Source organism: Triturus cristatus, chromosome 10, assembly GCF_964204655.1.
Source record: "Triturus cristatus chromosome 10, aTriCri1.1, whole genome shotgun sequence".
Taxonomy (NCBI): Eukaryota; Metazoa; Chordata; class Amphibia; order Caudata; family Salamandridae; genus Triturus; species Triturus cristatus.
The window spans coordinates 903,572,341-903,585,594 of NC_140593.1; the positions used below are offsets into that span (position 1 = coordinate 903,572,341).

Consider the following 13,254-nt stretch of genomic DNA (forward strand, 5'->3'; position numbering starts at 1 on the left):
TGATCAATACAGATACCAGAGTGCACACTATGATGCCATCCATCTCTAGGAGATATTTACTTGTGGATATTAAGATTGAGCCCTGACATGATAGGGGAAAATGATGAAGATGAAAGGGAAAATGCTTCTGTTAAGTCCAAGGAGATGGAGTTCTATGTAAGGAGGCACAAACTAGGCAGCAGGTTTCTTTCATTAGTTGTCCACACTTAGACAATCTGAATGAAAGCACCTTTTTTGTTTTTTTTAGAACAGTGGTTTGGATGCAGGATGCAGGGTGATTGTATTATGGACAAATTTCAGGGCAAATCCTCTGCAACATGGACCTCCGTCTTCCTTTTCTATATGGACACCCTTGATTTTGGACCTTTTTCTGGACCCTATTCGTGCTGGCTTAAGGACTCTGCACTTAACACATGCTAAAAACCAGAGCAGTAAAGCGCATGCGCTTCCGTTCTAAATCATGTGCTGCACATCTGAAGTCCCTGTTTGGCCTATTAAACTTCCCTATAAGATCTTATGCAATAAGCAGAAGAAGGAAAAATACCCAAAGATCTCTGCTGGCTGTTGGGAGAAATAGTGAATAATTTCCCCACTTGGCTCGTGTTGCAATCGGCCGTCCGGGCAGTGAAACTCATGTCTATATGACGTACCGTCGAGTCTATTTATGATTAGTTTTTGGTCCCAGTCCAAGATGAAGGGGAACCGCCGTTTCAGATAAAAAGGGCTCCTTGGGGTGTGGGTGGCACGCGCAGCTCTGGCGCGAGACCCGAGGACCAGAGATGCAGGGCTGGCACAGACTCTCACTTGGGCTCGCGCTAGCAGCGCTCACCGCTGCCTCTACTCTCCCCAAAGAATCCTGGCGAGTTCAGGAGGCTGTTGACTTCTACAATAAAGCATCCGTCGCCGACTATGTTTTTAAGCTGGTAGAGTTCGACGCCGGCTATGGCTTGGTAAGTGAGGTATTCCGGTAACTAGAAGTCAAAATTTTGGGGGAATTGTAGGGAATTACTTGGAGTTTAGTAAATGAGTGAACACACTTTGTGATCATACTTAGTTCATTAGTGAGTGGACGGTCTCTAGCGGCTCCTTGGTTCTATGAAGCCAACAGGAGTGGATTTGAAGTGTGAAAGAGATAGTTAGCAGACAAGAAGAGCGTAGTATGTACAACCATTTCACGCACGTGTCAGTCTGCATAGGTGTGTGCATGTTATTAGGCTATTAATCAGGAACTAAGCCCCTGTCAAGATTAAATTACGCTTGTGAAATTCACAGATTTTGCATTACAAAAATATTATTGAAATTCACAAAATTATGGGCCATTTTTTGCTCAGGGGGAAAAGGTTTGAGCAAAAAATATTTTGCTAAGACACATTTTCTCTTCAGTCAGCTGCCAGTATCTCGTGGGACTTTTGTAAGGAAAATAAATCCTTGTGTGAAATTTTCACTCGAAATACTGAAAAGCCACGTTTCCCTCCCAAAGTGTAATTTTGCATAATTTTCACAGAAATTCACAGGGAAAAAATATGTAATTTTGCTCAAGCTTAACATTACACATAGCTGTTGGGCCTCACATATGCTTTTAATTGTATAATATCATTATTGAATCATCACCATATATGTAAACTCTGGGATTACAATTGTTCGTCTTTGTTTTTCCCTCAGAATGAGTCAACAAGACCCCTGCAGTTACGGTTCACATTGAAAGAGACTGAGTGCCTGAAGTCAGAGAACAAAACTATAGAAGAATGTGACATCAAAGAGGGCGGGGTAAGTAAAACCGGAAATGTCTTGGTTGGCAGGCTTTGGTACAATAAAGTCAGACCAATTGGCTTTGTCAGTGCTTTTCTTCTGTTCTCTGAAAGGTGATATTCATGTGTGAATACATCACACTTTCTCTTTACTCCAAGACCGCACACTGACTCCCTTGATACCCGAGGAAGTGACGTCATGTTTGTCTTGGAGCTGGTGGGCGACATTGCTGTGGCACCCATCATAGTCCATGATTCTTAGTGTCTGTAAGTCTGGGTCACAGCGTATTTCCATTCAATTAACTAGGGAGAGGATTTAGGATCTAAATAAAAAATCCGATTGGCCGCACTCTGCTCGTCCTACCAGCGTGTTACCCCAAGGAATTGTGGTCCATGAAGTGGCAACGGCGAATACGCCTGTGCCAAAGTTTTAGGTGAAAGTAAGTGTCCCGTTAGCCATCCCTGGACACGTGTTTCGAGGTAGTTGCCTCTCGTCAGCTGGGAGTAGGTATGTGTGTGGGGTTGCCGCGTAGACAGCCAAAAAAGTATTCTCAGGTAAAGTACCACTCATGGCGCGCAGGTGCTGGTCCAGGGCTCGTCAGCCCAATCGGCTCAAGGGAGCCTTAATACAATCAAAAATCCGATTGGCCGCACTCTGCTCGTCCTACCAGCGTGTTACCCCAAGGAATTGTGGTCCATGAAGTGGCGACGGCGAATACGGCGATTTAGGATCTGCAGCGGTAACTTAAGGATAGGAAAATAGGATACCCATGGAAAGGGTACTGGTGAGTAAGGCAAGACAGGTCAATGCCTGGTTCCCATTTGGGTAAAAGGGGAAACAAAAGATTTGGGGAATGTGATACAAATGAGAATTCCCTCACTTCTCTGGGAGCAGGAAGCAAACGAGCAGAGTGAAATAGTGACCCCACTTCATTTTTGAGGGGTGGGGCAGGTAGTGGAAATTGACAAGAGAGACAATGTACATTTTATATTGTAAATCCTGGTATATATGGGGTCCATGCTTCCACCCCACATCCCGCTGATATTTTTCCCGGTCATTAAGAGATACGTTTGACTATTATGTAATGAAGATGCAAACATAAAGGGTTCTTGAAGCTTATCAATAAACCCATATGAGGTTTCTTGCCACATAACAGAATTTCTCCCATATAGAGAACGCTTCACTTGAATAACAGTGGGAAAACGATCTAGTCTTTGGCTGATATCTAATGTTAAGGTGGCTCACTGCGAGGTACAAAGGTAGGGGAAGATTACTCCAAGACATTGAAACCAGAACAAAAAATGCACGTCGATGATCCCGCCTCTCCAGTCAGTTTCAAACTAACTAAGCCATTGAAATTCACGATTTATGGGTATCTCAAGTAACTACAACTCGTGCCCTGAAGTAATTACAGCACCCTCGATATTTTCAGCTAACTACAACGTCCTTTTAACCTTTGTTTTTTCAGTGAATTCCTAAGGTTTTGTTAATGTAAAGTATGATATTATTACAATTCCTAATTACAATATCATTTCAACCTTTGTTTTTTCAGTAAATATATTCATGTTTAATACAGAGCCACCCAGAGGGAGGAAGGGTACAAATTACAGGGGATCAAAAACTTGGTTTTTTTTCATTTTAACCCGATGTTATTCAATACATGGGTTTAAATTAAATTAGACCACAAAATGATCTCTTGTCACACTATTTCAGTAATATTCTACTTTGGGCTTTGGCTCATATTTAGTGAAGATGGTTAGCAATTTCGAGGCAATTTTCAGTTTTACTCTGGTGTATGCAAAGAATACGTCACAAATGCAATTTCTAATGGTACCTACAAGGTGTCTGGCAAACATCTTTTATGTACAATGGGGTAATCTTTCAATCCGTGCCGACGTAATCTAGCAATTAGATCATTGTTATTTACAGAATAGATGCTAGTCCAAAATCATTGACCAAGCCAACAGGCCTGTGCTATTTTCGATGAATGTGTTAGATACCTCACAGACAGATACATTAAGTCTGCCATTTATTGCAATTTTTTACCTCTGTGTACTTTGTATGTTCTTGTAACCTGCACACGTCACTTTTTCCTCTTGTAACGTATTGTTTGCTACCTCTTGTATTTTGTTTGCTCCTGATACTTGCACAATTGTCACTATTTCCTCATGTAACGTAACGTTTGATTTTGTAACATGCTCACTTGTAATTTTTCTCGTCATGTATCATTACTGCTCGTATTGTGAAGTGCTCTGACACCTTCGGGTAAAGTCTGCGCTATATAAAAATGCATTAAATAAATATATAAATAAATAAGAAATGCTGCTGATGCACATAAAGGCATGTGTACATATAATCAAACACAAATACAGGCACAGATGCATAAAACAACAACAGTCAACTGTTCCCAAGACACACAGATCAGCAGACATTGGCCTTAAGCAGCTGAGTCCTCCCTCATGGTATAATCTAACTTGCTGGATCAGACCTGCCCCAGATTGAGTAGTGATGTAAGCAACTGGAGGGCTGAGTCATGGTGTGCAGATTGAACGGTGTCCACATGGTGGAGAGAGTTGAAATTGTGGTGAATAGTAACTTATATTGTGAAGTATGATACTGCTGCAAAAAGTGAGATGTATCATAAAAAACTTACAAGTGAATGGTGTGAGCACTTGGTTTTATTGTGGGATTGGTGATGATGTGAGTATGTGGATGAATAGTGTTGAGTTGTGTAAGAGTGGCTGTGGCTGAATAGATGCTCTGGCAAGTGAGTGAGTGGTGAATTATGTGGTTGATACTGCAGGTTGCAGATAGGTGGTGATTGAGTGACTGAGTGTAAGAAAATTGCTAAAAATCAAGACTAAGTGATTGGTGACTAAATAAATGTTGATGTTGCAGATAGGTGGTGAGTGACTGAGGGTAAGATTTGATGTAGTGGTATGTATATGTAACAAATTGGGTTACTGGCTGATTGTGGTGTGAGCCCTGGTCAAGCAGCAACCACAATTATTGTCAGGGTAAGGCACCGGCAAACCGCAAATTAACCTGTGGTCACACGCTGGTAGTTTGGCACTCAGGGCTGGACTGACTGTAGTGGGCACAGGGTGTTTTACCAGTTTTGTTAGTGAGGACCAGTTTTGCAGCAGAGCTGTACTTCCGCCCCTCTGTAACAAAGCAGTAGCGGTGCTTGACACTAGCACCCCCCCGAGCCGGTGCTTCTCAGTAACACCCCCCAAGACCAAACCGCCCCAGGCCAGTCAAGGGGAATTGCCAGGGCTGGTTTATGTTGTGTTCCCAGTCCGGCCCTATTGGCACTTAGTAGTCAGGATTAACCTAGAGGCAAAGTGTAAAGTACTTCAAACAGTAAAACAGGGATAAACACCACACAAAAGTATCCCACCCAATGTTAGAAAAACAAAGCAGAATTGAATAAATAAAACAAGACCAAAATGACAAAATCCAATCAGTAGAACCTAAGTTATGAATTTGTAAATGATAAACTGTAAAATAATGCCTAAAAGCATAAAGCTACAACCACGACTATCTGGTCATTCTGGACCAGGTCAAAATCAAAAGTTCAGGCCAACCACATTAGAGCATTGGTTAAGATACAGTCCCAGAATACTCCCGCTGAAGGTTTGCCTTCTCAAGTTTTGTGCCAAGCACCTTGTTAGCATTAAAGAAGGTCCAGAGGAGCACATCTGAGGCAACAGTGGGGGTGGTGTGAAGTGCAGGCCAGGCATTTTTAGGCAAGCGGGCTGAAGCTTTGCATTGAGGGTCCCCTGTGGGCTGTCAATGCTGCTGTGAGAAGAGACGGGCGGGCGGTGGCTACCACAGATTTTCGCTGCGAGCAGTGTAGTCATGGTGTGAACGGGCCCAATGATTTCAAGAGCGCGAGAGCCAGACCAAGGATTCAGGAATTGAGAGGCATCACTTGAGGGTCAGGAACTCACTGAAGACAGGTCCAGGAGCTGTTGGGGAGCCTTCTATGTCCCTATGGCTCAGATTAGGAGCGCAGCACACTAACCCTTTCAGCATTTCTAGGGTCCTGGGTTCAAGATGAAGTTGCAGGTTTAGTTCTTTCTACCCTGGCAGAGAGACAGCAGGTCAGCAAGGCAGGAGCTCCTTCAGAGTAGTAGTCCAGCAGAGTGGCAGTCCTTGTAGCAGCACATCAGTCTTTCTTTCTGGCAGAGTATCCACTGGTTCAGAAATGTACTGAATAGATAGTGTCTGAGGTTCAACTTTTATACCCTGATCCCTTGGTTGTGGAAGGTTGGAGATGTTTCTAGACAGTAGCTCTGAGGTGCATGGAATCTCCTGCTTCCCCTGCCCTGGCTCAAAGCTGGCTGCAGTGACAATGGAGGGTTCTTAGGCCCTCTGTGTGGAGACAGAACAAAATCTATTAAGGCACCCACAATCCCTCTATTGTGTACCTGTCTGGGATGAATTTACAACGTCTAACCGTTACAACCAGTCAGGTGACCTAGGCCAGATTATGGGCACAAAAGGGCACACAAATACCAATTTTCTAAAAGAGGCATTTTTATAATTGTGATAAAAAACCCAACTTTACCATAACATAGGGCTCTTCACCACAATCTCAAAGACACTAAACATGAACAGGTTATCTCTCTCCAGTTGAAAATTACACTTATTTAATGAGGTTACTCTTATGTCATCCTATGGGAGAGCTAGGCCTTGCAGTGGTGAAACACAAATTTAGGAGTGTTTCACAACCCAGACATGTGAAATATAAAAGTACATGTCACACTTTTCAGATACATTACTGTAAGCCCTCTGGGCTGTCCTGGGCCTACCCTAGGAGTGACTTATAAGTATTAATAAAGAAGGCTTGGGCCTGGAAAAAGGTTTATTTTGCCAGATCAACATGGCAGTTTAAACTGCACACACCATCTCTGCAATGGCAGCGCTGAGACACTTTTAAAAGGCTTCTTAAGTGGGTAGCACAACCAGTGCTGCATGCCCACTAGACACATTTAATTTACAGGCCCTGGATACATGCAGTCCCACTTTACTAGGGACTTTTAAGTGAATTAAATATGCCTCCACTGCATTCCATGCCCACTCCAAGGGGATACTTAATGAGCCTAATATCCTTACTGTGTTCTCATTTTGTTGACATTATTGAAACCATATAGGGTGATTCTAACATTTAGCATTCTTGATCTAGTTACTGCTGCTCACTACATAAAGCCCTACACCTGATTTAGTGCCAAAGTATTTCATCCCTGTCCACCACTCATCACACTTTTTGGCCTACACAATTGTCATGTGTTGATGTTTAGTGAAACTGTCCTTCCTTCCCATACAGACTACTAAAGTGTGCTCATTGGGCTTCCTTGTGGAAATGGAAAGAAACACCATCATGATCAACTGTGACAGCTTTATTCACAAGGTAGGACTTTCCTTCAATGTCTTGGATCAAGGACAATTTGTGAATTTCCAATAATTTAGTTCACTCTATTCTATACAGGCATTTCATGTACGATAAAACATGTTCTTATTATAAAATAGATTCAATTATAGCTCTGATGCGGGACTGCTTATTTTGCCTTCCTGAGGTCATTGTAAAGTTCATCTATCCAAGAGGTTTATGTCTTTTGGAAATATTGCATGAACTTGCTCCAAAGGCATCAGAGCTCTTTACATGAGCACAACATGACATTACACATTTCTTGCTACAAAACAATGGGTATGACCCAGAAGCGCCACTAGGACCTGGGTAAAATCCGGTACAAGAGGGTGTGGTCCCAGTGGAAGCACACGATAACATTGATTACAAAAACGCCTGTTAAATTAATTACAAACAATCCTTTGCATGTTAAACACATTTAATCATATTGAACATATGTTAGCATGTTCAAAGAACAACCCATGTGTCAGTAAAATTGTGCAGAGGTGCCCCAAATAAGGGGAGGGCGGGATTTGTGCAGCAATGTGCGAAAGTGAGGGTAAGTGAGTAAGGGAGGGCAGTGACCAATAAATACATCTAAACATGAATGGCCTATCCAGCCTTAATTAAGGATAATAAACTATTTACAAAACCATAATGTTAGATTTGACTCAGTGAAGCTATCACTGTCATCCACACTTGGCAAACAGAGTAGAGCTGTCAACGTTTCGACCCACTGGTAGTGTAGGGAAATCTAATCCTTACACAAAGGTCTTCATCAGGACTGTTTCGGGCACCTAAGGGTAATTAAAATGACCTTTAGTGTATTAAGGCGATGGATAAAGAACAGTTGAAACATCAATTGCTACAAGATAGTGGGTATGAAAATTGCCCTGTGTCCACCTATGTCTGCGGTGGAAAACTGACAACGCAAGGCCCATGGGCTTCAGAGTCATGTTAAAGTTTGCTTCCAATGGGACCACCCCCTCTTGTACAATTACGCATTTCTTGGGCACAAGGAAATCAAGTGATTCGCCTGAAATCAAAGGATAATAAGCTCAGGATGGGACTTAAACCTGGTTCGCCAGGTCCAAAGTCAGTCACTATGATGTTAGGCCATACATTTTCCCCAAGTAGTAACCTAATATAAATTAATTAGAGCACTGTGGTGGTCTCAGTAAATGATTTTTATGTCACCAAAAAGGAAGGACCAAAACATAAAACACTGTGATTTGCTATAAGTAAAGGTCTTTTAGAATGTAGAGGGTTATAAAATGCTTGAACATTCCCAAACACTCCTGTTCTGCTTTCTGATGCAGAATCAGGCCCTGGCATCATACAGCTTGTGCCAATACCTTTCATGCAGCTCAGCAGGGAGAGGCAAATGCTATAAGCACTACTAAGAAATATCCCTCTGAAAGTGCCCCTTGGAAGACTAGAAACCAGATGGAATAAGAACATAATTAACCATATTTTTAATTTATTTAGTTATGTATCAGTAGGCAGTTGATAAATGAGAAGACTGTAGACAAAATTGTATAATGCAAACACCAAAGGGCCATCCTTTTTCAGAGAGGTGCAGCAACTTCTGTATGCCACCATTAACAAATGAACGCAGGTCAGTACTGTGCAAAGTTCATCATGGTGAGAATTCCATAGGATCTCCTTATAGAAGGAGAGAGGGTAAGATTGAAACTATTTTTGACCAGTGGTCAACTAGTGCGTCACAAAGGCGAGCCTAGACTTCCAAGCGTTCCACTGTTCCCAATTGGGTAGCTTGTCTGAGAATTTGGATATCTACCCGGCAGGTCATAAGGGATTGTAGTAATTTAAAATGATTCAACACTAATGTCAAGGATGTAAGTGCAGAGTCTGTCGTAGAATAATGAAGAATGTCATTCTACATTAAAAACATTTTTTACAGAATAAAATAAGTTAAAGTTTGAATGCAGGGAGGAAAGGGTGGTTTTAACAAAAATCTCAACGTTTCAAAGGTGCCTGTATTGAATTTAGTCAGACTGAATCCAGCTGTGTGATAACTGGTTACTGAGCCCAGATGAGCCAGGTTTTCAGGTGGTGATGCACAGAAAAAAATACATTACACCTTGCATCCTACATAGGATAGGTAGAGTAATTTGTTTCCTCCGATGACTCGTAGTGTGTTGGGTCACTGGAGGAAGCTTCTCGTTGATAGAAAACTTGAGGACAACCCATCACTAAATGAGGTGGGTGGACCGAGGGTTTGGTGCGTAGCATTTTCTGTCATGTTAGCAAAAGAGTACCCCATCAGACAGACTCTAAATCCTGCTCTAAATGTCTTAATTTGATTTCCAAGTCTTGTCACCGTCGGTTGTTGTGACTTTTGATGCTTTTTGAATAAATGTGGTCCATATATTCACTATGGGAGATGTACGTGTCATTTTTAAAACTGAGAAGACCAGGAGGAAAATGTGCAAGCAATGCACACAACAGTGTTATTCTGCTTTGCGTGAAAGGGAGAGGGCAGAACAACACCATATCTACTAAGCTATGGCATTGTTTTTCTCTCTTCCTGCACTGGGACTCTTTCGGCTTCCTTGCGCCAATACACATAGTTTTGCAGCATAGTGCTAGGGTGTCTGTGCGATATCTAGTATAGGTTTTGTACTGGATAATGCTATGATTTGACATAGTTTAACATGTTTCTAACATGCATGTGTGCTGTACAATACAGCACGCACACACTCTAAGTAAGAAACGTTTTGAGAAAAGAAAACCTTTCTCCAACCTTATGCTTGCCGACAGGAGGGATAATGTTTTTTGTGCAAATCCCTGTCTGTAATTTTGGTAGTTAGGTATTTGCATCAAAATCCATGAATGGTGGGATGGAAATGCCCAAATGCCACCCATTGTACTCCTTCGTGACACAAAGAAGAGCAAGTAGCCAAAGCAGCTCACAGAGCTACTGGGCTTAAAAAACTTTGGAACTAGTTTTCAGCTCAAAACAAGTTTTGTGCTGGAAAGTAAATCTCAAAACCAACACTTTGCACTGGTTTGCGCCTCTCATGTCACACAAACCCAGCGGAAAGGGTTGGGCCATTTTTCTCTAGATATTTAACTATGCGCAAAAAGACTACTTTTGAGAATCATGAGGGGATATTGAGTTGTTTTAATTCAGAGAGGGACAAGGAGCCTAGTTTTGATTTAGGTCCTGCTCAGAAGGCACCAAAGGAATATTGAGAACAGGAAAGAGCTCCGGTTTCGGGAGCCCGTCAGGCATTGCAGCGCCGGCCTGACGAGGGGCAAATGCCCAAATGATGAAGCATGACATCCCTTGGGGTGTGTGAGGGCATTACGGAGAAAGACCTGTGCTTCCCCACTTCCTCCCCCTCCCTTACTAGCTACCCATAGGAACTGCTCTTTCCTGTTCTCGGGATATTGAGTTGCCCTGAGTTATAGTCACTTGGATGTCATTTCAAATGATTACTCAGGAATTAGCAAAAGGCTGAGCTCCTAGTTACAAAAATCAGAATATATGATGATATAACTCACAAACACTCCATGACAATCCCTGTGTGTTAACACGTCTGACTCAGATGAATGGAGTGAAAAAGATAACATGAGTATATTACTTAGAAAGGAGACTTTATATAACAGATAGAAAGATTTGCTGCAGGACGTACTTGCAAATATCCATTATTTCATATGCTAGATTAAATATCACTCAACCCGTAATATCAATTGACTTGTCACAGGTGAAACAAAAACAAATAAAATGTTTTAAGATTAGGGATGTGTGAAATTCGCATAATTATGAGAAAATTCGGAAACACTACAGGAAATAATTCATAAATACATGAAATGCGAATGGGCTTTGGAAATTAAGGTCTCCTAGACTGCATGTGCGACTGGTGAAAAAGGGTTTTCTTGCCACTGCCACAATTAACATCCTTTGAGCACTTAATGAGACTATATTGCCTCAGCCCAGCGCCCGGAAGTTGCGGGTCTACAGAAAATTTATCAGAAAATGAAAGGACAATGCATATAATTCTAAAAACTTTGCTACACGCAAAAACTAAAAGACCTAACTCTCAGTCTTGATGAGAATTCCCCACAGCTCGACACAGACATTAGAGAAGTAATATTGATGCCCAAAAATCCATCATGCTCCTGGCCATAGTGAAGAAAGGGAAGTAAAACATGGAAGAACGATGGAAAGTTTGTGAACGTTATGGAGACCAGGGTCACATCTGAATTCCTGGAAGGGAGCTCCTCAAAGTACAATAGTTGCTATCTGTAAAATATGACCTGGCATGAAGCCATCAAGCTACTCTTGAAATACAATCTAAGATAATTAATTTTTAGAGAATGGTTCATTAATTCAGACTACAACTCTAAAGCCGTAAATAAGACCTAAAAGAACAAGGCACCTAATGTCTTTCTAGAAAATAAACAATTGATCAATGAAGATGTACGCAAATCTAGGAGAATAGTAAAAGATAAGCAAACTCCATGATCATGTCGACCAAGCCCACTAAGAATCCTTGTCTTGTCAGTCTGAGGATGTCGTGTAAATTTGAAAAAAGGCCATTACAAAGACCCTGTGTGTTGATGTGATGCAGAATACAACTGAGTGATGTTTAATTCCTGAATCCTACTGATCGGCGAAGTCTCCTTTGGTTAATCTAAGGCTTTTCTTTCAGAATCAGAATCAATATTTCAAACAACATTTATCCACCTGGCAATGGCAGCTCAATCAGTTCAGCTCCACCACTTTGCCCAGTATATCCTATCTAGATCTGATGCAGGGTGCAATGTAATGCATGCCATAGGGTCCGGTGAGAAGAAAGCAATTAGTTCATGTTCTGAAGCCAGAAAGCATCCATGTTTTATTTCAACTGGAAACCTGCTACCTTTCATTGTGCTTGGAATGCTCTTTGAACACTCACAGGATCAGAAATGGAACTGCTGTCTTGATTGAATAATGAAAATCAGATTGTATAGCGCAAAGAAAGACCTAAGCAAGAGATATCCCGGTGCTTGTGCAACACCCACCCATAGAAAGACGCATAGAAAGGTTAAAGCAGATTGAATAGATAGGTTTCGGCTGTTTTAGAATATGTAAAAGATTGTTTTGAGACTTAAGGGAAGACAACAAAGTATTACATGCTTTGAAGGTAATTTGTGATAGAGATATACCTCCTGTTCTGATATAATATCTTGGCATGCAAAACCAATGATGAGATGTAGACCGCAGAGCTCGAGAGGGCAGATAGCTTTCAAACAGAGAAGGACATACATTTGTCACTTCTCCTGTTGTTTAGATCTCTGTGATACAAGCAAGGTGCTTTGAAGAGGCTTCTCTTTGCAACAGGTAACTAACAGATCTGGAGAAGATGGTTGGACATGGATGATGTCCGATTCAGTTCTAGGGCCAATCAGGCGCACGCATTTTGAACTTACTGTACCCTATGAATCAAGTATTTAGGAAGACCAACAAATGACCAGTTGCAGTAGTCCAAAGTATCAGGATACAAACCATAGTAACGCTAGAGGTTGCAGGAGCAAAAAAAAATATCTTATGAATAAAGCTAAGCAGGTCACATAAAAGAGGTAGTAAACACATTTATGTATGGTTCAAAAGTCATGGTTTGGACCGAAAATTGACCTCACACTGCACCAGAAGGGAATTCTTCATTGAGAATAATGAGCACCATCGAGAAATTTTATTTTGTCTTACCTATTACTATTAAAGCCCAACCCGAGTCAGGCCTGAATCCAGACAACTGCAGACTGGGCCTAATACTATCTCCAGATCATAAGGATGCAGCACAAATGCCAAATCCTGTGCAACCATAGACATCCAACATTAAAAACCGTCCATTTCAATCAACTACTTCCTGTTAAAGGGGTTTCAAGGCCCTTTACCATTGTCAAAGAAGTATCATTTCTCAGGGCAAATTAACAGAGTTTAGTTTTCAGCTCAAAAACTTTGAGCAAGGACCAAAGTACAATAGTCATGTAGGTACACACAAACTACGAACACAACATACTCCACCTAGATCAGAGTCTTGTATGCTCTTTGATCATAATCAAAACAATACTTGGCAAAG

General features: G+C 41.5%; 1 protein-coding gene across 2 annotated transcripts in view; it reads left to right on the forward strand.

Moving 5' to 3' along the window:
- The first annotated feature begins 624 nt into the window (after positions 1-624).
- LOC146796216 (15 kDa protein B-like) overlaps positions 625-13,254 on the forward strand; it is a 30,187-nt gene continuing 17,557 nt past the window's right edge. Inside the window, exons 1-3 of one of the 2 annotated variants that reach the window (XM_085628722.1) lie at positions 625-950; positions 1,663-1,767; positions 7,082-7,165. In XM_085628722.1, coding sequence (XP_085484848.1) covers positions 780-950; positions 1,663-1,767; positions 7,082-7,165 — 360 coding nt within the window. In that variant the 5' untranslated portion in view covers positions 625-779. The remainder of the gene's footprint in view (positions 951-1,662; positions 1,768-7,081; positions 7,166-13,254) is intronic. The other variant, XR_014969580.1, reaches the window with a different exon arrangement.